Here is a 27,945-nt window from a genome sequence, read left to right as displayed (position 1 = left end):
TGGACTGCAAGATGCCTTTGGCTGCTAGTCGTAAGAGCAGCCTTCTCCCGCAGTGTGATAATCCAACCCCAAGTACAAAGGCAGAAAAGGTCCACTGGCTGGAAGCTGAAGCTAGGTACATTCAGGCTAGCTAGAAATATGATGAGCATTTTAATGGAGAAGGAAACGAACTGCTGGGACGATTTCCCAAGAGATGCAGTGGATTCTCCATCACTTGGAAGACTGACTCAGGAGTGGCTATATCTTCCTCTCTGTGTGTGCATGTGCTCTGGCTCAACCACAAGATATGGAGACGCTGGGCGAGGTTCTACGTAGTTTATGGTATATCGGCCAGACTACATGATCACAATGATCTTTTCTGGCCAATCTGTGAATATTTTTAACATGCTGACGTTTCCCAGATGTACTCAGGAAGAGGAGCTGACCTGCTAGCCTTTCCCGGCCAATCCTGGAGCAGAAGCATCCTACAGAGCCCAGAGGCACAGAGTTAGTAAGACAGTGTAAATAGTTTATTGTTTTTGATGTTTTTTTCTCTTTTTTTGAAAGTACAGATGTTTTTTGCACAAGTCAGGTTTTTTTTAAAATGGGTGTGGGCTGAAGAGGACGAAGGTTACAGTCAGAGAGGAGGAAGGGTCACCGCTACACAGATACACCAGACACACAAGTTTGGGAGCGGTCAGACCATCGGGGGCAGTTACAGTACCATCAAAATGAACCAAAATTCACTGCAACCTGAGTGTGTTTCTTGGATATGGAGCCAAACGGGCTTCCCCATGGCTGAGCTACGTGCACCTCACGGGAAGACAGCATCCAAGCCAAGGAGATGGCACCAATCTGACATGCCTTTGCACGCTGATTGCCAGTGAGGGAGGCGCCCGGGTGTTTTGTATTCCCTGTGGGTGGAGTGTTGGTAATGACTCTGCCCACTGGTGGGAAGCCCTGCCAGGTCCCCTCCTCAGTCTCACTCGCATTTCACTGTTACCTTCTCTGGAGAGACCAGTTCCACAGCTGGTGGAACTCTGCAACTCCAGTGGGAGGCCAATGTACACCAGCTAGGGATCTGGCCCATTTGACTCCAATGGAGTGATGCTGATTTACACCAGCTGGGGATCTGGCCCATTTGACTCCAATGGAGTGATGCTGATTTACACCAGCTGGGGATCTGGCCCATTTGACTCCAATGGAGTGATGCTGATTTACACCAGCTGGGGATCTGGCCCATTGACTCCAATGGAGCGATGCTGATTTACATCAGCTGGGGATCTGGCCCATTGACTCCTATGGCGCGATGCTGATTCACACCAGCTGGGGACCGGTCCTGCGATTGCTGGTCCATAGTGGGTGAACTATCTCTCTCTGTGTCTTAGTACAGGCCAACACCCTCTGGTCTAACCTCACCTGTCTGCGGGTTTCCCCTGCATCCCAGAGGAGCTGTTGGAATCGTTTACCAGGGTCATGGTGGATTCTCCATCACAGATCATTTTTAAAGCAAGGCTGGATGTTTTCATCAAAGCTCTGCTCTAGGAATTATTGGCGGCAGGTCTCTGGCCTGTTATCCAGGTGGTCAGACTAGATGATCACAATGGTCCCCTCTGTCCTTGGAATCTGTAACTCCTTATGTTCTCCTCCATTCAATCTTCTATGCTCTCTGCTTCCTGGCCTCCAGGGTCTCCCATTCGGCACCCATCAGCACCGCTCCTTGCTCAGCATGGGGATGGGCATGGAGAGGTTCTAGCTAGTCCTTCTCTGGCAGGCAGGTGGGGAGATTGAACCTGTGTCAATCCGTGTGACAGCTGAGTCCTAGGACACAGATCCTGGCTGGTCCTGGTCACTCTGTGGACCTTTTCTCTCTGGGTCTGCCCTCTGCGAGACTGTCCGCTAAGAAGTGGGGCAGAACTAAAGGGGGCTGTGTGGGAGCTGTTAATGCCCCAAAAGCACAGTGGCTTTACAGCCTCTATTAAAGATCAGGCTGATGGCACAAGATGGACAGGCAGGAGATCTTGAGTTGTAGAAACTCTGACATTTTTGCTTTTAAATGTTGAGGCTTCCCCAACTTCAGGGATCTCACAAAATGTGTTTCCTAGAGGTGGGTTAGAATGCAAGCCCTAGCTCCAAGTGCTCCAAAATCTGGGGGAGTCCAGGCTGAACTTTCAGGCTCCAACTTTGCTCCCCCTTCTCCGTTTGTCTCCGAGTCCCGAACTCAATAAAGTAGTAGCAGTTTAAAGCCCACTCTGAACTTCCCTATGGGGTGATCTTGGGCAAGTTCCTTCCCTTCTCTGGGTCTCAGTTTCCCTCCCACCCTCCATCTTGTCTATCTAGACTGTAAGCTCTTTGGAGCAGGGGCTCTCTCCTGCTAAGTGTGTCTGTGCAGCACCCTGCAGCCCTGATCTGTTAGGGCCCCTAGGCACTGCCATAACACATCCCACACATTCCACAAACATAACTAGTTAACCATCCTGACACTAGATGGGGAAACTGAGGCAGAAAGGAGGAGGAAGTGACTTGCATTGCACGATCTGAAGTCAAAGCTGGGATTGGAACACAGGAGACCCTGGGCTCCCAGTCCCAGACTCTACCCACTAGGCCATGCCTCCCCCTTCCTAAAGGACAGAATTCAGGTGAAGCCCCCAACAGCTACTCAGCACCCATTCCCTACCTATGCATTCTCATTGGCGCTGCCTGCAGCCTGCCCCACAGCCCTGACTGTGCTACACACAGGGCTTGCCAGAGTGGATCAACCTAATGGTCTACCCAGGCCTGTCTACAACTGGCCAGTCTCAGCTACGTCAGAGGAAGACGGATTCTTGCAGTGGGCAGCCAGTCGAAGCAGCAGCAAGGGGACCAAAGCTGCCAGGCTAGGGGCAGGTAAAGGGAAGGGGGAAAGGTCTGGCTGAGGTTTGCCCATGTACTTACACTATTGCCAGGGCGGGAGGGGCATGCATGAGAGTCACCAAGCAGGCGCGCCCTGCTGTCCTGGGGGCTGTGTTCTCGGAGTTATGTGGCTGCAGCTTACTACAGAGCACAGAGCAGGTCAACTTTAGGCACTTTGTTTTAGTTGCTACTCATAAATCATACAGGAAAAAGCCAAACCAAACCAACCCCCCCAACACGAGCAGCTCAAGAATGAACCTCGCCAGAGCCGTAGGGAGTGGGGGAGGTGGTGGATTTTCCTTTCTAAACTCAGGTCAGTTTGCTTTAGTCATGATCCAAACCCTTCCATGTGCCACAGTAACCAGCACTGCAGGTGGGATTTACAGGCGTTGTCCGTCTCATGGAGGCGATAGCAACACATCCTTAATCGGGCAAACTCCCATGCAGGCAATGGGAGCCTTCAAAAAACCTTTCTCCGATGCCTTGAACTTGCACCACTAATCCATGCAGAAGAGCTACCTGAGACCTCGCTGGCCCACTTGCACTGAGCGCCTGGGAAGGAACCTGCAGCTGAACTGGTCCTGTCTATGGTGGATGGAAAGCCACCCAGAGCCTTCCCACCAAGGCACCCACACCGCACAGCTTTGTCATTTGTAAGCCGATGCTCCCACGCCATCTGACCGACAGCAATGGGGGTGGCCAGCCATGCCTTGCAGTTCTTCTCCATGGCCCGGGGGCAGCGCAGTCAAGGAGTAACCCAGTGGCCTGCTGTAGGCAGCAGACTCTACTGGGCTGGAGTCCAGCCTGTGGTTACACCCACGCAGTCCCACCCATTTCAGTGGCATTGCAATGGCAGACTCTGGCACTCTGTTCATGCAGGTTGCTGCAATGCTGACTTGAACCAGGGACCTCCTGTGGGCTGCAGGCAGCACCCTATTGAACAGCCCCTCCCCTGCCAGCTGAGCAAGAAGAAGGGGTGCTAAACTGGCAGTCAGCTCATGCCACCTCCTGGGGTGGTGTCCAGGGGGAATGATGTTACCCCTCCCTCGCTTCCTCATGGCCCAGCACCTCTGTGGTTGGGATGCTGTTCTACGGATGGTCTGGGTCTCCTTGAGAGCTGATTCCTTATGGGGAATGGGGGTGGCCAGGGGGCAGGTCCTGAACACCTTGCTGCTCAGTGTGCAGCTGTGGACGTGGGCATGCAGGAAGAAAGGGAGCATCTGGGGCCCACTCGTCCTGCACCCCAGATTCTGCCATTACTGACTCCAGTGTGATGCCACTGAAACCACTGTGTGGGTCCATGTAGGGACAGGATTCCAGCCAAGCAGAGCTAGTGTCTGCTCCCTACAGCAGGATCACACCCAATCTCAAGGTGCGACATGTGAAGTCTCTGCTGGAACATGATAAACCCACCTGAGGGGATCGTTGTCTCAGAAAGGGTGTGAAAATAAGGGCCTGGTCCTGACTAAAGCAAAATTCCCAGCAAAGTCAAAGAGCCAAAGCCAGAGGCTGGGAAGGATTTACTCAGTTTACTCAGGATGTACTCCAGAAAGCTCCCACTGATTTCAAAGACAGGTTTTGCCTGAGTACTGAAGGTCAGATCTCCAGCTGGTGGAAATTAGTGTCACTCTGCTGGAGCCAACGGGCTAAATCCCTGGCTGGTGTAAATCAGCGTATGTGCACTGCAGTCAATGGGGTTATGCTGTTTTGCACTAGCTATGGATCTGGTGCAGACACACTGCTCTTAGTAGTAGATGTAGCATGGTGTCCTCCAGCTGCGGCCCCAGCACTGCTCCCAGCTGCAGTACTTAGGAACAGTATTGTAGAGTCCTTTAACAGGAGCCAAATGCCACAGCCTTTCCTTAGGCAAAGCTCTCAGCCCCTTGACTGGGTAAGGCCCAGGTAAACACCGAGAACAGGAAGGACTTGGCCCTATGATCTGTTATCCCAGTGTTAATCTGAAGCAACTCCACTGAAATCAATGGGGGAAGGAGCTCCAAATCAATCCCTTATTCCAGAAGGGCTCGTGCCTTCAGGCCGCTCTGTGAAGCTGCTAGTCCTCGGCTGGTGCTATACAGAATAAATAAAACAACAAGGCAGCACGCATGACCAGCTCCGTAACCAGCAAATGGATTCCCCAGCCATCTTCTGTTGCAATCAAGGCCCCCAGCACAGGAAAATGGCATCGGGAGCTAAAGGCGATGGCAGAGAAAGGCCTGCATGTGAAACACCCTCAGCTCCTGTGGGATGCTGCTGCTCTCTGGGAGGGAAGGGGTATCACAAGGATTTGGCAATACAGTGCAGCATGTATATATATATAATATATATATTAAAATATACAGATTATAAATACCCAACCAATGCCTCTCCCAGGCATATTTATATAAGTATACACAATACTCCAGTCCAATGACGTGGTGGAACGGTGAGGGTCTCAGTCCAAGCATTCAGGTCCACTGGGGCTGTTGTTTTCCATTTCAGAAGCGGAAGGTTTAGAATATGAGGGAAGGTTCTGCCAAGTTGGGAGGTCCAAGGCATCCCTCCTTTGGAAACAGACCCAGCGAACTTAATACACCAGTGGGGAAGGGGAAAGCTCTGGAAATACCTGTTGGTGGGGGAGGGCTGGAGGTGTAGTCCATTGAAAGTGACGCTTGCAATCGGCCAGAGAGGAAATCAGGCAAAGCCACCCATGGGAATGGGTTTTCCTCAGCTGCTGGATGTCCGATTTTACTGAATTCAGAGAGAAGAAGGGAAATACAAGGAGGGTGTAAAGCAGGGGCAGGATGGAAAGAAAGAAAGGGCCAGAGGAAATAAAACTCAAGTCCATAAGAGAGCAAGCCAGATAATCTCCGCAGGGACTGATGGATCCAGCCAGCTCCACACCCCTTGCATCGTTTTTCTCTCTGCCTGAGCAGGTCTGTGCACAGGTCGCTCTCGATGGCCGGTGCTCTCCATAAATAGAACAGCCAATAGGCAACAAAGCATCCCATGCGCTCAAGGTTTTAAAGCAGCCATTGGTGCCTAGCAGCATCAGTCTCCCCCAGAGACATGACAATGGCCCCAAAAGGGCCCTCCCGCCTTGTCTCAGCACCACGTGAACTCTGGTCCTGAGCCCCACTGCCTTCGTTTGCCATCCAGGTGCCTGGGAAATTCAGCCTTCATCCCAGCCACGTGAGATCTTCCATCCCTGCTGGGAGCAGCCAGTCCTGGAGATCTCGCCTTTCATTTTCCATCTGTGCTCCCCGAAGGGGTGCCAGAATAGAGCTGTGTTGCCGCTGCACAGAAGGGGTGGAAATGAACTGACACTACAGCCTCAGGGGCTTGCAGCTCCTTGGCATCTCACCACCACCAGAAAGTGATGTAAAGCCCCAAAGAAGGAAGTGATGTAATACTCGGACTCTGTCACAAACAAATGGAAGCGCAATCTGTACGGTTTTGTAGTGGAAATTAGGAGTCAGAGCTGCAGACAAAACAGACTAGCTCCTGTGCTGGTGTAGAACAATGTAGTGCCATTTACTGCAGCAGAGCTCTGGGGATTTGCACCAGCTGAGGAGCTGGCTTGCTGACTGCAAGCAAAGCTCTTTGGGTGAAGGGCTGTGGTGGTGGGCCTGGCTGGCTCTTCCACAGAAATGATACTAGATGGACACTGCTGCCAAGAACGATGCTGCTAGCCAAGGTGGGAGCACCGCAGGCAGCACTTTATTGGAAAATTCCTTCAACAGGGATCACGTTTGCAGACTGGCTCCATCCCAAGGAAGCTGCTTCACCTGCTGCCTGATCACCAGGGCAGGCTTCAAAGTGGTGAATGGTTTAGCAATTCTGGCCCAGGGTGGCCCATTTGGAGATAAGTAGCTTGGGTTTCGATTAGGAGCTGAGCTCTCCACTAAGGGCTACTCCAAGGAGTGGGCATTTCCATCATCTGACCAGGGCTTGCTGGGCTGTGCATACCCTTCATCCTTCGCTCCAAATCTCCTACAGCTCTGGCAGACTGGGGACATTTCACAGGGCTATGGAAACATGGTGCCAGTTGCAGAGCTGGGAGAGCCAGGCTGGCTGAGGGAGGTCAAGCCCCATCATGCATAGAAACAAACATCCTCCAGATGATTCCCAGCTGGGGACTTCTCTCTATGCTCCCCCCCAAACTGCTCCTGCTTACCAGGCACCTTTGCTGTGCACCAGACAGATCTTGGTTGGGACACAAGGTTTCTGGTGGCTCTCTGGGTAGAGTAAGAAAGGTTCTCTTAGGGGATTTATTTCCACATAGCCCTCTCCAGACAGGGAGGTTGGAAACCCTGCAGTTTGCCATATGGAGCAGAAGAGAAAGGTAACAGTTACAACACCTTCTGGAGAACGTAATGGTGCAGGAGACTGGTGCAGCTCCATTACAGATGGAGGACAGGAAGGCAGCAGGGCAGAACGCTGTTCCCATAGATTCCCTTAGGACACGTCAGTGTAATTTCCTAGAACTTAAAGCTTAGTGTGGAGCTCCCCAAGGGCAGCCCTGTTGGCATCATAACAGTTTAAATAAATAACATCTGGAGAACAAAAATAAAATATAATCTCTCATGTAACCAAGCAGGCTCCTCGATCCAGAATCCCCCGCACTGGGCCCTTCCCATCCTGGGGAGAGCTCCCTTGGGAATAGGGATATGAAGGCCTCCAACTCTCCCCTCTCCGAGCAGATGCTCTCGGGATCATCGGGGACACACATTTAAATAAAAGGAAGAGGGACTCAACTTCCCGCCCTCTGAGTGTGGAGGGGAAGGAATGGTTTGTTGGCCAGTTGCCCACGGGTGCCCAGACTCGGTGGATGGTCATTGGGCCCAGATGTCCAGTGGCCTAGTTGCTTCCACCTCCGCTCACGATGACACTGAGCTGAGTTCTCAAGTGTGCAAACTTTTGGGAAAGGGAAATACAAGAAGGAGGCATTGGGGCGGGGTGGGGCGAATGAGGGTTACTCAATGGAGTTGGAGTGTAACTACTGGTGACGACAGAGCAGGAGAAAGGCAGTGCAGACAACAATCAAAGTAGAGGCTCTGTATAACACAGGCTGGCTGGAGAGCTGTCCCTGCATGGCAGCAGACGTGCAATGCTCTCTGAGCCCAGCCATCGTGTTGGGTGTATGATCTCCCCGACCTGCCACTACTGAAAGCGCCAAGGAGAGGATCTCTTCTCTCCGGGCTCTGCGCTTAGTGCCCATTTGGTGGATGGGGGGATCCTCCTGGCATCGGCATCTCCTATCACTTGCTGAGGGTCTCTCCGAAGATGATCTGCGGCTCCATCTCGCTGTCGGCCTCCACGGTGGAGGTGGGGTCCTCGGGCTCACTGTCCGTGGAGCCATCGCTCTCCTTGCCGGAGCTCTTCATGCCTCGCAGGAAGTGGGCACTGCAGGGTGAGAGCGGGTACAACACGTCCTGCAGCGCACCCACCACCATAGGGTTGGTCAGCAGCTCCTCATCTGAGGAGTGCAGTGAGTCCTCGTCCACCGCCAGGTGGCTCACAATGTGGATGCCATCAAAGCCCATGGAGTCCTCAAAGGGCTTCTGGCCCTTCATCAGCCGGATCTGGAGGCACAGGGAACCGGAGGTGAGGAACAGAAGTGCCAGCGCTGGTGCATGCACCCTTGCCAGCCCTGCCTATCTGGCCTGGACGGGGAGGGGCAGGGCACAATGGAGCTCAGAAATACACTGGCGGATCTGGCTGTCCAATCCCCCAGAGACAAAAGGGTGTACAGACAGCTCCCTCAGACAGCAGAGGGCTGACTGGGTTACATTTATGGAGACTACCTCTTCCCAGTGTGGGGCAGAGGGAGCTTGTGGGGAAGGGGAGCAGAGACAGCCCCTCCCGGTATGGGACATAGGGAGCTCTGGGGAGTGGGAAGAGCAGAATGTCCCACACAGCATAGGGCAAACACAGCTCCCCAGCATGGGACATAGAGGATGGCTGCCTCCTACTACAGAGCCGATCCTGTGGCTCAGAAATTCGACTGAGAATTTCTTGGCTCTGCACAACCTTGGGCAAGTCACATGCCCTCTCTGTGCCTCAGTTCCCCTGTTTGTTCAGGGGTTAATAACGCTGCCCCATCTCCCAGGGTGGGGTTGTGGGGCTGAATTCATTCCTTTTTCCAAAGTGCTTTGACTCAAATCCCCAGCAGTGACAAGTGCTGCCTTTATGATTCAGTATGTACAGCCAGATCCCCAGCTGGTGTAAATGGGCAGGGCTCTATGGGAGTCAGTGGACCATATCCCCACCTGGTTTAAATCAGCATTGCTATACTGGAGTCAATGGGGCTACAGAAATTTACACCAGCTGAGGATCTGGCCAATGCAGTCTCGTGACCTCTGTCACCTGGGAAATTGACAAGTTAGTGTACAAAGCATCACACCGGGTGACACTGTGATAGACAGGCTCTCCCAAGCAGTGAATCCCAAAAGCCTTTAGGCCTCATGGCAGCAGAGCAGTCCAGCACAGGTTAACGGAGAATCAGAGAACCCAGACACACAGCAAGCATGGCCCAGCAGGTGAGGCATCAGAATAGGGGACAGGAGACATCAGAGTTGTTTGAATTATGGTAGCATCTAGAGGCCTCAGCCAGCGCCAGGATCCCACTGTGCTGGGCTCTGCATGGACCCCAAGCAAGACTTGGGTCCCTGCCTGAGACTGGGGCCTGGTCATGTTGGGTGCTGCCAAACCCTGCCTGAGATTGGGGACCCATCATACTGGGCACTGTCAGACTCCAGCCTACCAAGATCTGTGCATGACAGAGCAGCTGCTAGAGTCTCTGCTGAGCCCAGCTCCCCATCTGGGCTTGCTCTGGGTGTTGTTGAAGGTGCTGGCTGGCTGACTCAGAAGCAAACCTCTGATCTCTATCAGCTCCCCTGGAAATCAGTGACTTGGAAGCCTTAGTCATAGGCTGTTCCTCAACTCCACGTTACCATGCGTAGGGGGCTGTGGTCTGCCACAAAGACACTAGCACGAGAGTCCCGGGAGCTAATATACACTGTGTTCAACCAGCTTGGCTTAACAGTGAAATCTTCGGTGAGCTTAAACTCAGACAGGAAGCTTTCAAGAAGTGGAAATTTGGACAGATGACTAGAGAGGAATATAAAAATATTGCTCGAGCATGGAGGGGTGTAATCAGGAAGGTCAAGGCACAACTGGAGTTGCAGTGAGCAAGGAATGTGAAGGGTAACAAGAAGGATTTCTACAGGGGTGTTAGGAAGAAGAAGGTGGTCAGGGAAAGCGTGGGACCCTTAATGAATAGGGGAGGCAACCTAGTGACAGATGATGTGGAGAAAGCTGAAGTACTCAATGCTTTTTTTGCCTCGGTTTTTACAGACAAGGTGAATCCCCAGATTGCTGCACTGGGCAGCACGGTATGGGAAGGAGGTGAGCAGCCCTCAGTGGTGAAAGAACAGGTTAAGGACTACACCTCTACCCCGATATAATGCAACTCAATATAACACAAATTCAGATATAATGCTGTAAAGCAGTGCTCCGGGGCGGGGGGGCGGGGAGGGGCTGCGTGCTCTGGCAGATCAAAGCAAGTTCGATATAATGTGGTTTCATCTATAACGTGGTAAGATTTTTTGGCTCCCAAGGACAGCGTTATATCGAGGTAAAGGTGTATTTAGAAAAGCTGGATACGCACAAGTCCCTGGGTCTGGATCTAATGCATCCAGGGGTGCTGAGGGAGTTGGCTGATGTGATTGCAGAGCCATTGGCCATTATCTCTGAATATTCGTGGCAATCGGGGGAGGTCCCGGATGACTGGAAAAAGGCAAATATAGTGCCCATATTTAAAAAAGGGAAGAAAGAGAACCCGGGGAACTACAGCTTCACTTCAATCCCCGGCAAAATCATGAAGCAAGTCCTCAAGGAATCCATTTTGAAGCACTTGGAGGAGAGGAAGGTGATCAGGAACAGTCAACACGGATTCACCAAGGGTTGGTAATGCCTGATCAACCTGATTACCTTCTATGATGAGATAACTGGCTCTGTGGATATGGGGAAAGTAGTGGATGTGATATATCTTGACTTCAGCAAAGCTTTTGATAACGGTCTCCCACAGTATTCTTGCCAGCAAGTTAAAGAAGTACGGATTGGATGAATGGACTATAAAGTGGATAGAAAACTGGCTAGATTGTTGGACTCAATGGATAGTGATCAATGGCTCAATATCTAGCTGGCAGCCGGGATCAAGCAGAGTGCTCCAGGGGTCAGTCCTGGGGCCGGTTTTGTTCAACATCTTATTAATGATCTGGACGATGGGATGAATTGCACCCTCAGCAAGTTCGCAGATGACACTAAGCTGGGGAGAGAGGCAGATACGCTGGAGGGTAGGGATAGGATACAGAGTGACCTAGAGAAACTGGAGGATTGGGCCAAAAGAAATCTGACGAGGTTCAGCAAGGACAAGTGCAGAGTCCTGCACTTAGGAAGGAAGAATCCCATGCACTGCTACAGGCTGGGGAACAACGGGCTAAGAAGCAGTTCTGCAGAAAAGGACTTGGGGGTTACAGTGGACAAGAAGTGGATATGAGTCAGAAATGTGCCCTTGTTGCCAAGAAGGCCAATGGCATATTGGGCTGTATAAGTAGGGGCATTGCCAGCAGATTGAGGGAAGAGATTATTCCCCTTTATTCAGCACTGGTGAGGCCACACCTGGACTACTGTGTCCAGTTTTGGTCCCCCACTACAGAAGGGATGTGGACAAATTGGAGAGAGTTCAGCAGATGGCAACGAAAATGATTAGGGGGCTGGAGCACATGACTTAGGTTGAGGGAACTGGGGTTATTTAGTCTGCAGAAGAGAAGAGTGAAGGGGGATTTGATAGCAGCCTTCAACTACCTGAAGCAGGGTTCCAAAGAGGATGGAACTCGGCTGTTCTCAGTGGTGGCAGATGACAGAACGAGGAGCAAGGTCTCAAATTGCAGTGGGGGACGTCTAGGTTGGATATTAGGAAACACTATTTCACCAAGTGGGTGGTGAAGCACTGGAATGGGTTCCCTAGGTAGGTGGTGGAATCTCCATCCTTAGAAGTTTTTAAGGCCCGGCTTGACAAAGCCTTGTCTGGGATGATTTAGTTGGGGTTGGTCTGGCTTTGAGCAGGGGGTTGGACTAAATGACTTCCTGAGGTCTCTTCCAATCCTAATATTCTACGATTCTATGATTCTTCTCCCTGCCCCTCTGGATTCTGATCGCTCTCCACAGCCCAGAGCCAAGGACCTTCAAACCTCACCATCTGCGTGATGACATGTCCGCCCCACCCTCTATCAGGGCAATCCAGTGAATGCTCTGCCCCATCCACTGCAGCAGCGACAGCCTCATTATGGCCCCCCACCTCCCTTTCTCATGAAGCCAAAGGCTCTTCATGGGGAAGGAGATGTGTCCAGCCACCTGTAGAAGCTGCAGAGGTGAACAAACAGCCGCCAGCTACTGGCTCTGCTACACAGGATTGGGGACGTGGGATGGGTATATCGCTTCTTCTATGGCCCCAGCACTGTAGCATCTGAGCACCTCATGCACTTTAATGCACTTATCCTAACAACACCACTGTGAGGCGAGGCAGGGCTATCATCCCCACTGTACAGACAAGGAAACTGAGGCACAGAGTGACTAAGCAACTTACCCAAAGTCACCCAGAGAGTCTGTGGCAGAACAGGGAATTGAACACAGGTCCCCGTATTTCCTAACCACTGTGCCATCCTAGTCCTAGCTTTCACAACATAGGCATAGCTTGACTTCTATATTTGGGAGGGCAGTTCCAGCCAGGCCAATGAGACTGCACGTGGGGGCCAAATTCTGCACCTGCCAGAGGCCTGCAGTTTGGGAGGGTCATGCCCCCCATGCCCTTCCCAAACTACGCCCATATCTTACAGATAGGGATCAACAGTCAGAAGTCACCAGCAGAGAGGGCGCTTGCAAGGACAGGTCTGAACTGGGGGCACTGCATTTCCCTGGACCTTCCAAAGCTCTGTGCTGAGTAGTCTATGGGATTGGTGCCTTACATATGCATACAATGAGGCAGAGACAGAGAGTTGTGATAATATGGGTTGCAACTAGAGACAGGCTGCAGAAAAGAGCCCAGGTCTCAACTGCCCCAAATCCAGAGCTCGATCCAGTTCAAAAAATTGCCAACAGCTCCAACTTCCTGTGGGCCAGCCCAAAAGCCTGGATCTGGATTTACTCTCCATGCTGAGGGGGGATCAACTAGAAGGAAGCTGGGTCTGGCATCCCCCATTCGGAAAGTGGTTTCAGGGATTCTGCAAGAAGGACACTGCTATTCATCCCAGGGTCTAAACTCGGGCACAGGGGACCAAGATGGTCTGGCAGGACCCTGGACAAGGGGGAGCCTGATAAGTCGCTCCCTGCCCCCATAATGCACACAGCACTCAGGGTGGGGACTGCACTCACCTCAGCCTTGAGCTCATCAATCTGGTCCTTGAGCTCCCGGATGTACTGGGAGGAGTCCGAGTTGTTCAGCTGGCCCTGGATCATCCCTTCTTCCCTCTGTGGGAAGAGGAGAGAGAATCAAGCTTGGTCCAAAGGCGACTGGGAACAAAGATGGGACAGGGATGACAAGGCGATAGCTGTTTCCCTTTCCTATCTCACTCAGAGATTCCTTCCTGACCCCCAGCTGGGATCAGGAGAGGCCCTGGAGCAGGAGTGTGGTTTTTGTGCTCACACAGATACACATGCCTGGGTGAGCTGGTCATTTCCCCTCACCTGGATCTCCAGCTCAGCGATCCGCTGCCGCATCTCTGCCACGGCTGCCATGCTGTCGGCCTCCCGCAGCCGCACCGCCATCACCTCCTCTTTGCTCTGTGGTGTCAAACACATAGTGTTAGTGCCAGCGCAACAGCAGGGGGAACAACAGGACTCAGAAAGGGGAGAGTTCAAATCTGCCAAGATCCAGCTCGAGGATATGCCATGCCCTGCTGAAGACACCATGAACCCCCACTGTGTCAGAGCTGCAGAAACCACCTAGATTCTGCTGCCCGGAAATTCATCTGCGTTAGCTTGGGGTACAGTCCCCTCCATCTGCACATGGGCTGCACTATAACCATGTCTGCCCTGCTGTGTCCAGGTCTACACAGGTGCGGTTGTGTTCAAAACAGGTAGGGATGCTCAGATGTGGGCCACCTGATCTCTGTCCCCCAGAGCTCATCCCCAGAGCAGGAGGGGTTCCTGAGTCAGCACATAGGAGGCTGTGAATCCCAGGTCTGGGGAAAGGATTTCTGCACCAGCTGCTGTTAGAGTCACTGTCTGGAGGCCAAACCTAGGGGCTGACAGTGCTGGCTTCTTGCCACCTAGCCCTGAAAAGCAGCCAGGTGAATTTTACCCAGTGCAAGCAGAGCAGAGTTGGCTGGGGCAGGGCACCACAGGGGACAGTTTCCTGGGCTGGAGCAGGCCATCCCCACTGCATTGCTGTGGCCGCCCCTCCAGGGCTGTCCCTAGCTATTCTGGGGCAATATTCAGCCTTCCCTGCCCGCCCCCGCGGGGGAAGGCAGGCCTCCGCAGAGGTGGGTGGGTTGGCCCCAGGCGTCTGTGGGGGTGGGCTGGCTTGGGGGGGAGCAGGGGGAAACCACCTCCCAGCATTCACCGGGGGCACGGCTGGGGCCAGGTCCCTGTACTTCCCGCCGCCGCCGGTGAGTTCAGGCCGGCCCTGCTGCAGTCCTCAGGGGTGGACGGGGTGGGAAGAGGCGGGGGGCCTGAGGAAGAGCCGGAGCAGGGGCTGGAGCAGCATGCAGCTGTGCAGGACACCTAGAAATTTGGTGCCCCAAGTTTCCTGGTGCCCCACGCAGCTGTGTACTTTGCGTATGGGTAAGGTCGGTCCTGCGCCCCCCAGCCTGGCGCTCACCTTGCACTCGGACTCCGCATGCTTGCGCTTGGTCTCACTCAGCTGTGTCTGCAGCCCTTTGTTCTGGGCAGTGAGGTATTGCAGCTTCTCCTGCAGCCCTAGGCACTCCTGCTCCATCCGGTTCAGCAGATTACTGTGAATCTGATCCTGGGGTGCCGGGGGGGAGACAGACAGGGAACAGAGCTCAGGGGACAGGCCATTCCACCATGCCTGCTCGCAGCACACATGGGGTTCCAGCCCTATGGCTCCTATGGCCAGGTGTGTGCACCTCTAGTGTGTGTGTGTGTGTAAATGCCCAATACACCCCCTCATCCCCAACTGCACCCCTTTTCCCACCCTGCAAACACCCACATCCCCCACAGATTACACACCCATGCTCCATAACTGATCTCCATGCACATGAAATACACACTCACTCCTCACATCTGCGTCCCCCCACTGTATAGCAGCACCCGCCACTCAATATGCCCCACAACTACCGTATCCTCATTCCCACACCCATTCCCCTAGCCCCCCAAATACCCACCATACCCACACTCCCAGCCTGCGAACATCCATCCCAACTGCACCCCTACACAATGCACACCCACGCTCCATGCACACACAATACATGCCCACATCCCCCGCAGACACCTCCAACACCAACTGCACTCCTATCCCTATAAGTATGGCCATAGTGAGTCAGCCCAATGGTCCATCTAGCCTAGCGGCTTGTCTGCCAACAAGTGACTGGTGCCAGATGCTTCATCAGAAGAACAGAACAGGGCAATTAGCAAGTGATCCATCGTTGTCTAGCCCCAGCTTCTGACAGTCACTCAGTGCACCCGCTCCAAACAGCCACTCCCTAGTGCACCCCCTAGTACTGCCACACTCCAGGATTGCACTCCATGTGCACACAACACTCCTCAATACATACCACACACTCACACACCCACCCACTCACGAACACATTACACATGCCCATATACTCCAACACGCTGCTCATGCCCTGCAAAATTCACCACTCTCAACACACTGTACCCACATCCACACTCCCAACATACTGTACACACCTCCCAATCCAAACACACTGTACATGCCCACATACTCACCCACTTCCCCACACTCTGCACACAACCACACTGTACACACCCCCACCCCAATATACTGTACATGCCCCGCACTCCCCCAACACAAGATACACATTCCCCTCCAATACATAGTACATGACCCCCCACCTCCCTACGCACCACCCACACACCACCTCCATAAACACCACCCATGCCCCCTCACATCCCCTGCCTACGCAGTGCTCACATTCCCCCTTCCTATGCCCCGTCGACATCCCCCTCCCTATGCACTGGCCACATCCCCCCTCCCTATGCACCACCCACACGCCGCCTAAGTCCCCCTCCCTATGCTCCGCCCACATTCCTCTCCCTATGCCCCACCCACATCCCCTCCCTATGCCCCGCTCATGCCCGACACATCCCCCTCCCTATGCACTGCCCACATCCCCATCCCTACACTCCACCCATGCCCTGCCCAAATCCCCCTGCCTACACACTGCCCATATTCCCCTTCTGTATGCAACGCTCACATCCCCGTCCCTACGCCCTGCCCATGCCCCACCCACATCTCCCTCCTTATGCCTCACCCACATCCCCCTCCCTACGCCCTACCCATGCCCCATTCACATCCCCCTCCCTATGCCTCACCTGCAACCCCCTACACCCCACCCACTTCCCCCTCCCTATTCCCAGCTCACGCTCCACCCACATCCCCCCTACGCCCCGCCCACTTCCCATTCCCTACGCCTCACCCACATCCCCCTTCTCTATGCCCCACCCACATCCCCCACCCTATGCCTCGCCCACACCCCATCCACATCCCCCTCCCTACACCCTACCCATGTCCCATTCACATCCCCCTCCCTATGCCTCACCCACACCCTCTCTCTACACCCCACTCACTTCCCCCTCCCTACACCCCGCCCACTTCTCACTCCCTACGCCTCACCCACATCCCCTTTCTGTATGCACTGCCCACATCCCCGTCCCTAGGCACCACCCACACCCCTACCCTCAGCCCTGCCCATGCCCCACCCACATCCCCCTCCCTATGCTCCACCAACCTCCCCTCCCTACATCCCGCCCACATCGCCACCCTACGCCCTGCCCGCACCTGACCCACATCCCCTCCCTATGCCCCGCACACACCCCACCCACATCCCATCCTTACGTCCCGCCCACATCTCCCTCCCTTCACTCCGCCCATGCCCCACCCACATCCTCCTCCCTACGCCTCACCCACATCTCCCTCTGTATGCACCATCCATGCCCCACCCACATCCCCCTCCCTACACACCCTTCCCACATTCCCCTCTCTATACACAGCACACGCCCCACACATCCCACCCTCAACTGCAGCTCCCCTTATTCATCCACAACACCCCCGCCTCCTTACTTGCATGCTTCCCCCGACACCCATTACCTGCACAACTACACTCCAACCCCACCCCTCTCCCCACTGCTCCCTGCTGTCAGGGAGCCTTGCCTGGGGGTACGTCGGGATTGTGTGCCCATCTCCCATGGGAGCACTCCCAGCTGGCTCGTCACCATGCCAACTGCCTCACCTGGGTTTCAAGCTCCACCAGCCTCTGCCGCAGCTCACGGAGGTCGGCCTGGGCCTGGGCCTCCCGCAGGCGAATGGTCATCAGCTCGTCCTGGAGATCATTCATGGTGTTCTTGCGGGGGGACTCCTTCCAGCGCCCGCCTGTCCGCGACAGATGAGCCTAGGGGAGTGGAGGGATGCACAGGGTCAATGTGCCCCCCCATGTCATGATTCACTCATCAACCTGAGGAGCTCTCTGCTCCTTGTCTGCATGGGCCTCTCCAACCAGGGTCCCACAGTACTTCCCAAGCCTTGTTCAGCTAAAATCGGTTTAAATGCATAGTGTAGACCAGGCCTCTGTCTCAGGGGGGGCAGTTTCTGGGCTGGCCGCAGAGGAGGGGGTTGGAAGGGGGAGAGGGAGCTGCTTTGAGTGCATGGGAGGGAGTTGGCACTAAACAGAGCCACCAAGAGATGGGGAGCAGAGAGAGAGCTGGGAAAAGGGACACAGGGGGAGAGCAAGAAATGGGAAACATCAAGAGATATCAATGATAGACACACATTCAATAACTAGAATGAAAGTGTATAAATATGCTGAAAATAGCCTCCCCTCAAAACTGGCAGAGCCCCCCTCCAGCACATTCAACTCACCCTCAAGGCAGAAGGGGGCAGAAAGGAGTGAGCTGCAGGTTGGAGGCATTTAGGGGAGAGGGTTGGCAGGCAGGAGGCATTCAGGGCAGTGTAGGGGGATGGGGCAGAGAGGGGGCAGGAAGAGGTGGAGTGGGGGTGGGGCCTTGGGGAAGAGGGCAGAGCCCAGACGGGGCACCCACTGGCAAAATCAAGTCAGCACCTATGACTTCCTGTACATTGCAGGCCACAGAACCTCATCCATCCACTCCTGGAACAGACCCATAACCTCTGGCTAAGTAAGTGACATCCTCAAAGTCATTGTTGGCTCATATTCTATTTGTGATCCACCATAACCGTTTCAGCAGTACCACCACCTGGCCTATCAGTCCCCATTTTATATTTATGTATTTGATTTTTCCTTCCCAAGTACAGTACTTTGCACTTGTCTTTGTTGGATTTCAACAAATTTGTCAAGGTCATTTTCAATTCTAAACCTGTCCTCCAAAGTGCTTGCCACCTTTCCCAGCTTGGCGACATCTGCAAGTTTTATAAACATGCTCCCCACTCCATTATTCAAGTCAGTAATGAAAATATTGACTAGTCCTGGACCCAAGACTGACCCCTGCGGGGCCCCACATGATACATCCTCCCAGTTTGACGGTGAACTTTTGATAACCACTCTTTGAGTTACAGTCTTTCAACCACTTGTGCATCCACCTTACAGCAATTTCATCTAGACCACACTTCTTTAGTTTGCTCATAAGAATGCCTTGTGAAATTGTCAAAAGCTTTACTAAAATCAAGACATATCTTGGACGTTATACCCCATATTCTTCATAGAAATATGATTATGATACGAATATGGCATGACTAAGATCTACTTTATGCAAGATGGCTCATGTGAGGTATCATTGGAAAGATTATGATCTACTGAATGTGATTATCCAATCTGTATGCACGTATCATTTCTGTACCTGAAGTTAGGAATATTGACTATGTAACAATTACAACTACATGTGCACTTGGGGGAATGCCCGCCAGATAGTAGGCAATCTTCGTATTGTTTTGGGTTTATTCCCCCAAAACGGGTGTGCACGTGAGTGAATCCTCTCACACAGAGCTGACTTCAGTCGGTGTCTGCAGCTCTGGGTGGCCCTACCCATCTCATAGACTCATAGACTTTAAGGTCAGAAGGGACCAATATGATAATCTAGTCTGACCTCCTGCACAAAGCAGGCCACAGAATCTCACCCATCCACTTCTGTAACAAACTCCTAACCTATGTCTGAGTTATTGAAGTCTTCAAATAGTGGTTTGAAGACCTCAAGCTGCAGAGAATCCACCAGCAAGTGACCCATGTACCACGCTGCAGAGGAAGGCGAAAAACCTCCAGTTATGTCTGTTCTCCTTCTCCCTCACGCTGGCGCTGGTTCCTCATGTTTACGCTGTTTCGCCTTCTTCCTCCAGCTCTTGCTCTCTACTCGAGCTCCTCCATCTCAGCTCCCTTTCATATTCCCGCCGCGCGGATGTTGAGCGTCGCCGGGAAGGATCCTTGCTGGGGGTGAGCTTCGCTGGCAGGATCCCCTGCTGGCAGGGGGCACAGTGCCCTCGGTATTCCGCTGGGCTCCTCCCCGCCTTCCCTAGGCCTAGGAAGGGGGTTCGGGAAGCCCTCATCCGCGGCTGACCATTCCAGCAGGGAGAGACACTGGTGCCTGCGCTGCATCTGCCAGGCTGCTTCCTCCGAGACAGGGCTCTGTTCTCCTCCAGCTGGGCAATCAGCTGGTCCTTGGTCGTCTCCCTGTGCGCACGCCCTCTGCTTGCACAACTCCACCAGTACACTTGCGCCGCTTGGCATACATCTTCCTGCTGGCCACTCACAGGTCGGGTGCTCGGCCGCTCCCCACGGTTTCCAGGGGACCCTAGTGCACCAGCCCTTCTTGGGTCACCACTTCTGCCAGGGTCGAGCTGCGACATCTCCGCCCTTGGGACTGCTCGCTGCGAACCCCCGGGGACCCTGTTACTGCAAAGTCCTTCTCACTGGGCACACACTCTAGGGGTTAATCACCCTTCGTTTTACTGCTCCCCAGTCACTTACTGCAGGAAGCGCCATCACGGGGTGCAGTATCTCCGCCACTGCCACCAGTTGTCATGGAGTCTGGGGAGTCGGCCCTGCACCTCTTCCTGGTCCACACGTGATTTTATCCAGCAGTAAACAAAAGGTTTTGGACACAGGAACGCAGGTTACAGCAGAGCTTGCAGGCATCACAGGACCCCTCCATCGAGTCCTTCTGGGTTTCAGGGTGCTTGGATCTAGCTAGGATACCCTGAATTCACCCACAGCCCAACCAAACTGACTGCCTCCTCCGCCGCCCGATCCTTTGTCCATTTCTCCAAAGTTGTGACCCCTCCTCCTGCTGGCTAGGTTAAAGGCTTAAAGATCCTGTCCTCATAAAGACATCCTGCTCTCCCATTCCACACAGACAGCCCTACTCCATCACAGGTCTATATTTGGTGTTGCCTCATTGATCCTCCCCTCTTCCTGTAGGACTAGCAGCTCTTCTCTTTTCCTTGCTCTCCTTCAGCAACCATTCTGTGTCCCTTCTTCATTTCCCAACTCTGCAAACTGTTCCTGATTCTATTCCTCCTTCACTGGCTGTCTTTTCCTCTGCCTGGTTCTTTAGTCACATGCTTCCACTGTCCACTTTCTACCCAGCGTCTCTCTCAGAATTCTTTGGTCTTGCTTCCCTCTGCAAGTCTGAGCTTATCCTTCAGCCCCTCATGTCTTTGTTCCATCATCTGCTCAAACCTTTAAACTCGACCAGACTTTCACCTGCATCTCCAGTCCTTGGATCTTTCTTCCATCAATCTATCAGGCGGCATTTTATGCAGCAAAAACTCTTTTCAGGTACCCCCTCCAGATCAGGTACATGCCGCAGCTTCCATCAGTCATCCTCATTGTGTCTTTCACTGCTGCCTCTGGATCGGTCATAGCCTTCCATCAAAACCTGCTAGACTAAGAACACAAAACAACCCCAAAGGCACCAGAACACTGGCGGACCACCACCCATCCCTTAACTAGCATGTCAGTTCTCGCCTAGATCTCTTAGTCACCCTGCAACTCCCCTTAACTCCCTCTGAAACTCTGCTATTTACAGCTCTGTTTGCTGGCTGCTGTGCCGCTGCAGCTGTCTATGCTGCTGTGATTGGTGGCTTTTATAGGACCCCTAAGCAGGTAAGCCCCGCCCCCTAAACAGGGCTCAGCTTCTCTCCCAGCACACTGCCCCTAGCAGCCTCCACACATACAAACTACAAAATACAACACACAAAATACAAAAACCTGCTCCTCCAAGAGAACTCCCTCCATCTGTGCGTGTGTGTGCTGCAAGAGGCCGGAGAGCCTCATTCAGCAAAACTGGGAGAGGAAATTCAGGCTGGTGGAGCAGAAGAGGCTCAGTGAGACCCCAGTACATCAGGTGACATCCCAAAGGGGGGTCTAACCCATCACAATATCATGTCCAGCTTTCCTGCATCTGCTAGGCAGTAACCTTGTCAAAGAAGGAAATTAGGTTGGTTTGGCATTGTTTGTTGGTTATTACTTATTTCATCTGACGAAGTGGGTATTCACCCATGAAAGCTCATGATCCAAAACGTCTGTTAGTCTATAAGGTGCCACAGGATTCTCTGCTGCTTTTACTTATTACCCTATTATCCTTTAGGTGCTAACAAATTGATTAATAGTTTGTTCCAGTATCTTTCCAGGTACCAAAGTTAGAGTGTTCTATCATTCCCTCGGTCCTCTGTGTTCCCCTTAAAGACAGATATTGTGTTAGCCCTTCTCCTGTCCTCTGAGACCTCCCCTGTCCTCCATGAGTTCTCAAAGATAATCGCTAATTAGACAGGTTTCAGAGTAGCTGCCGTGTTAGTCTGTATCCGCAAAAAGAACAGGAGTACTTGTGGCACCTTAGAGACTAACAAACTTATTTCAGCATGAGCTTTTGTGAGCTACCATGAACTGTAGCTCACGAAAGCTCATGCTGAAATAAATTTGTTAGTCTCTAAGGTGCCACGAGTACTCCTGTCCTTTTCGCTAATTAGACATAGCTCTGGTGGAGGTTTGTCTCTGCCCATGTGCTGAGGTCGGGGATGTGTAGCTGGCCTGGGGCTGAGTGGAGCCGACGAGGAAAGGGGCTTTACCTGCCAGCTGTCGTTGAGATCCTTCACCTGCAGCTGTAGGTCCTTCAGTGAGCTAAGTGCCGCCACCTCGCGTACCTTCAATGCCTTGAGCTCCTCCTGCAAACGGGCCACGTTGTTCTCATCAGGCAGCGAGCTGTTCTTCTGCAGGGAGGTGGGGGCAGAGGGAGTCAGACTGGGACCTCAGCAGCACAGGCTTCTCTGCTCTGACCCCTGCACTGTGCTGCCCGCCTTTCCACATCCAGGCTCTGTGGGCACGGGCGGGGAACGAACTCCACAGCCCCGCAGTCAGATAATCTGGGGCTAGGGTTGGAGCCTTCGGAAGAGCTGCAGGAGTGCAGAGTGACATTCTACTCTGTGTGACCCCCAGCTAGCTCCTGGAAGCAGCTCCCTGAAACCCCAAGCCCACCCTCACCCCCTGATGTTCAGCAGGCCCCACTCCCACCCCGGCTGTAGAGGGCAAAGAAGGATATCCCAGGTGGCTCCAAGCTTCCTACTGGTGGGATCTCCTGACACGAAGGGATAGCAGTATAGACTAATGGGCAGCTCTCGCCCTGGCATGGTGGGGACACAACCCGGTCCCATCTAGAGAGAGCCAAGTCTGGACCTGACCCTGCTAGAAGCAAAGTCCCCAACACGGTGGCTGTTCTAGAGAAGTCAGACTACTGGCTGACGGTTCAGGAGATGGGATAGGCTCTAGCTCGCTCTCCTGGAGATGTTGTCTCCTGGGATTTGTCCGGAGCAGCACAAAGCAGGGAGATCAGAGCAGGGGCGGACACCTGGGGTCTGGCTCTCTGCTCACAATGGTGGAATTCCACTGGAGTCCGTATAGCCTCACTGCTGTAAAGGGACAAGCCAGCCTGGGTAGCAAGAAGAGACTCATGTTTACACCCACTTCTTGACTATAACAACTGCAGCAGGGCTGAACACACTCTGCAAACCCCCAGCTACAGAAGGAAAAAGGCACAGCCCAAGCAGCGTCCCTCTGAACTCTCATCAGCCCTTGGGCACTGCTGGAAAGAGTGGCCAACCGAGTGGCTTTTCTATGACACGCTAGGCAGCAGTGAGCTGAGGCCTTGTCTACACTGTGGTTTCAGCCTGCAGAAGCTGCAGCAGTGTGGATCACAAGGGCAGACCTGGTGGAGCTCATCTTGGCTCTACACGAGGGTGAGCTGTGCTGGTGGAAACCATCTTTATGCTGGGTTTGATCCCATGGCTGAAATCCCAGGAGCGGATCCCTGGCTGGTATAAATCAGGGCTGCTCCATAGGAGTCCGTAGAGCTGTGCCTATTTACAGCAGCGGAGGCTCTGGCTGCCAGTACAGACAAAGCCACCCAAGGAGCTCTGTGACTGCTGAGTGAGTCACATACTCAGCACAGGCAGGCGGAGGCTTCCAGTGGGTTTCGGATACCGCCCCCACGCTCAGCAGGAAAGCAATCAGATGAGGTGTTATCTCACCTCTGCTGCAGCAGAAATCACATGCTGGCAGCTGCAGGGGAAGCGCGAGAGGGGAGGGGAGGCCGGGTAAAGTTTGGTGATTGCGAGTTCATCTCTTCTGAACTGGTGCTGGGGGGCCAGGGGCCCTGCACCCACCATGAACCCTGGGGTTCATATCATATTAGAAAACAATCACAGTCATCCCCTTCATCTGCCTGGGCTCAACACTCCTAGCAGCTCCCTGACCTATACTGATCTCTTCTCATGCCACTAATCATAACCACCTCAAGTGTCACTAGGTTGCCCCCTTGTCCCTCTCTATCTACCTGCCATCCCTCATCTTATACTTAGATGGCAAACTCCTAGGAGCAGGGACAGGTGGTGTTATTTATCTGGTGTATCAGGTAGCACCTAGGAGCTGCAGGCATGGAGCAGGACCTCATTGTGCTAGGCGCTGTACATCTTCGTCTTGTGTGTGCACAGCGCATGACACAATGGGCCCTGGTCACCGATTGCAGCCTGTAGGTCAAACCGTAATTTCAATCAGCAGTGAGAAAACACCACCCTGCCACCAACTGTGTGCAAAGTGGTCTGTCCTGAGCAGAAGCAGCTGCTCCTCTTTCTCCCTCTGCTTCTTGGGACTTTCGAGAGAGAGAACAGATCTGTGTGTGCAATGGGAGAGGGGGGAAGTGGTGACCTCACTTAAAATGGAGCAATCACACATCTGTCTGGTAAGACTGCAACATCCGTTAGTCAAATAAACCCTGGGAGCTTCTTGTTCCTAGGACAAATGGGGACCCAGCAGTAGTGTCACACATAAACACACAGGGCTACACGTGGTCCGGCTCTTTCCTCACCCTGCGCCTCAGGGGTTTTCACACTGATGTGTTGGGTGGAGGGTGAGGCCCTGAGTCATTCTTTGAGCTCTCAAGCCCCCATGGGCTTTCTCACATGCTGCTCCAGTGTGGTCGTGGCAGTTCAAGCTGCAGCAGGAAGGGCTGGTTCAGGGCCTTGAGGTGTTAAAAGGGTGGGAGGACTTGATTCTCACACCGCTGATCAGCTAAGATGAGGCTCTCCAGCATCAGCTAAGCCTGAACTAGAGAACCTAGAGGTTAGATTTAAGGTACAGAAATTCAGATCCGGGCAGACCACCCCCAAAAGTGGAGGGCTGGGGATCTGGCATTTGGGTCAGCCTGCTATAAGGACAGGGATTCTTTGCAGCATTTAGATCCAGGTCTGTCATCAGACTTCAAGCACCACCAATGTCTGAAGGACTTATAATAGAGGGGGTTTATTTGGGCCCGGTCTCTGGCTAGATCACAGCAAGGCTGCAAGGCAGAGAGGAAGGATGGTCCTACGATTAAGGCCCTAGACTGAGACTTAGTAGATTTCAAACTTTGGGGCAGGGACTGTCTTTCTGTTCTGTGTTTGTACAGCACCTGGCACAAGAAGGTCCTGGGCCATGACAGGTGCTACTGTACTATGCCTAATAAATAATAATACTAATCATAGAAAATCCATTTCCCAGCTTTCTCTGGGTGACCTCAGGCCAGTTGGGATGATGATCCTCTCCTGCCGTGCTGGGAGGATGAATTCAATAGGTAACTGTGAGGTGCTCAGACTGGGGCCCTGAAGATGTCTTGATGGATGAGTCGTGCTGTGTGGAGGAGGAGGGGAACCTTTGGCTCTTGGGCTATGACCCGTGGCACCCTCTTGTGAGTCTCTGTGGCACTCAGCCTCATCTGCATCCAATGAGGGAGTCCCATGTACAGGACTGGACTGAACCTACTTAGCTGAGGTTGCTTCGCTTTACTAAGTGTGCGCTGAGGAGGCCACTCCTTGCCTTTTCCCTTCCCACTAACGTTGAAGGCTCCATATCCTGAACCCAGCCCCTACTCTCCCCTGAAAGGAGGCTTGAGTGCATTCAGGAACATTACAAACCCCACTGGACTGGGGAGGCTGGGACCTGAATTTGGACAGTACAGCTGGCAGAGCACTATCGTATACTCCAGTCTGATCATGCCAGCTCCAGTACAGCCAGCTCCTCTCCCCCTCAGTGAGCCCATTGGAGGAGAGAACCCCAGCCTGGGACAAGAAGCCTTGGATAGTTAACTCCTTCCCTCCTACCACCCTTGCTCTCAGCGGGATCAGAATGGCACCAGCAAACTACTGGGGAGCATGTATTCTGCCATGTTAACCAGATCTGCAACCAGGCCGGGCTTGGCCCCAACACAGTGAGCAGACTATGGTGTAATCGGTGAACCCGATGCAAGGGGAGCTCTGTCCCCCTGGCCCTTTAGCTCTTGGCCTTTCTTCCAAGGCGCTTTGAGAGGGAGCAGATTAGTGCCGACAGGCGGGTTTTGTGATATAAACTGGATTTGCACCACTCAGTAGTTAAGTCTGCTGGCTTTGGGTCAGGTGTGAGAGTTCCACTAGAACCATGTTCATCCTCTGAGCTGCCTCTCCCTTGCTCCCATAGGATTGCTGCCCAAACCTGAAACTGACCCGGCAGTAAATGCATAACCTTCCCATTGCCAGGCTTTGCAGACAGAACTGGTCTGGTTTTGCGAAGCACAAAAGTGCACTGACGTGCAACTTACAACCATGCAGGAAGGAAATGGTTAAAAGGCAAGGCCTTTTCTGGAAGGGGAGGGTTTATCTAGCTGCTTTTATTTTTAATCACGCTCTGATAACCATCTTCAGAGGTTTTCAAATCTAATCCCAGTTGCGACCGCAAAGGAAAAAATAAATCAAATGTACAATCACTTATCGCAGGATGGCCAAGGAAAAAGAAACATGGGCAGAAAATCTTGTCTGCATGAGATCCCTGTATGGGTTCAGTGTCCATGGGGACACTGAATGGGTCCAGATGGATGTTGTGTAGTGTAGGGAGCCTTCTTAATATGACTCCCAAACAGTCGAGGAGGGTGTGTGTGTGATACAACCCTGTTCTCAGCAGAGGATTCAGGCTGAGCAAGAACAGCCACCAGTTACTAATTTATAGCAGCATCCAGAAGCCTTGACTGAGTTCAAAGATCCCACGGAAACAGAGAGGGAAAATGACTTGCCCAAGGCCAGACAGCAAGTCAGTGGTAGAGCTGAGAAAATGCTCAAAGGTCTCCTGACTCCTCCTATGCATGGCCCACACTGCCTCTCTCTGCTAGTGACATGGATTCAACGGAAGATGTACTAGAGATACTGCAGCCTGAGTGAGGCAAATAAAGTAAGAGTCACAAAAAGCAGGCAGAAGCAGCCTTGTGCTGTGATCAAGTCAGGCAGCATGAGCCCAACTTTGCACTTGGATGGGAAACCACCAAGGAACACCGGGGGCGCTGTACCAATGGAAGCACTGCCTTTCAGAAGCCCTGGTGAGATAAGAGCCCCATTGGGCCAGAGGCTGCACAGGTCATGATTGGGATTCTTCTTCAGTTCCTGTCCTAAATTCTCCCTTAGTGTTGCTTGGTGCCATTGAACAAATGCTCCACCCTCAAAAGGTGACTGCATTTCAGTGGGGTAGGTGTGATCTCTGCACATAAAGCTAAGTGCTGTGGGATCCTTCAGGCTGAAGGGCACTCAGGCAGCGATTCTCAAACTGTGGGTCAGGATTCCAAAGTGGGTTGCAACCCCATTTTCATGGGGTCACCAGGGTTGGCGTTAGAATTGCTTCAGCCTTGGGCGGCGAGGCTCAGGTTACAGCCTCCCTGCCTGGAGTTGAAGCCCTTTGGCTTAGCCTCTGAGGTGGTGGGGCTTGGCTGGGCTCAGACTTTGATCCCCCCTCCTATGGTCGTGTAGTAATGTTTGTTGTCAGAAGGGGCTCATGGTGCAAGGAAGCTTGAGAACCCCTGCACTCCTGGAAAACAGCTCATCTTCAACTCCCCATGCAAGTGCTTGAAGCCCCCCCACCACTTTAATCACTATGATACACACAGCAGCTGCAGTCAATTTGATTCAGGGCTCACTAAAAGGAAGGCTGAGTCTAGCTCAGGACTTCCTTTGCTTAGGATTGTGAAGTACAATTAAACATCAGGCATGCACTTCACCAGCCTAAATCCACATGGAACAGATCGGGAGCACCAGTGAATACCTCAGGCCAGATCCCCAAAGGGCATCAACTGGCTTATCTCCAGTGAAGTCAATGGCACTATGCTGATTTACAGAAGCTGAGCATCTGATCCCTGATGCCTTTCATCCTGAAAGACCCCAATGCACTCTGCAAACTACACAGGGCTCACTTAACTCCTCACTGAAATACACCCACTTCTCAGGGGACACAGCAGCTGTTTAACTAAGATCAGATGAGGGTGGAAAATCCCACATTCCACTGAAACTACAGTGAGGAGAGGGTCTATGTAGGCAGAACCCTT

General features: G+C 53.0%; 1 protein-coding gene and 1 long non-coding RNA gene across 10 annotated transcripts in view; both read right to left on the bottom strand.

The window, feature by feature from the left end:
• EVI5L (ecotropic viral integration site 5 like) overlaps positions 1-27,945 on the bottom strand; it is a 99,059-nt gene that overhangs the window by 5,987 nt on the left and 65,127 nt on the right. For 3 of the 9 annotated variants that reach the window (XM_075061185.1, XM_032781419.2, XM_032781420.2), the window contains 6 exons: positions 22,148-22,288; positions 17,349-17,507; positions 14,735-14,881; positions 13,600-13,695; positions 13,288-13,383; positions 8,025-8,435 (listed from right to left, as the gene is read on the bottom strand). In XM_075061185.1, coding sequence (XP_074917286.1) covers positions 8,112-8,435; positions 13,288-13,383; positions 13,600-13,695; positions 14,735-14,881; positions 17,349-17,507; positions 22,148-22,288 — 963 coding nt within the window. In that variant the 3' untranslated portion in view covers positions 8,025-8,111. Of the gene's footprint in view, positions 1-8,022; positions 8,436-11,878; positions 12,853-13,287; positions 13,426-13,599; positions 13,696-14,734; positions 14,882-17,348; positions 17,508-22,147; positions 22,289-27,945 lie in introns of those variants that run through there. The other 6 variants (XM_032781423.2, XM_075061186.1, XM_032781421.2 and 3 more) reach the window with 5 other exon arrangements.
• LOC142045979 (uncharacterized) lies at positions 488-8,016 on the bottom strand. The gene is made up of 2 exons (XR_012654914.1): positions 1,177-8,016; positions 488-1,073 (listed from the first exon to the last, which is right to left on the bottom strand). It is a non-coding gene; the product is annotated as an uncharacterized LOC142045979 (long non-coding RNA).

This window comes from Chelonoidis abingdonii, chromosome 26 (assembly GCF_003597395.2).
Source record: "Chelonoidis abingdonii isolate Lonesome George chromosome 26, CheloAbing_2.0, whole genome shotgun sequence".
NCBI classification, from domain to species: Eukaryota; Metazoa; Chordata; order Testudines; family Testudinidae; genus Chelonoidis; species Chelonoidis abingdonii.
Note: the sequence above shows the minus strand (reverse complement) of the source record. Positions and strands in the feature narration are given on the sequence as shown.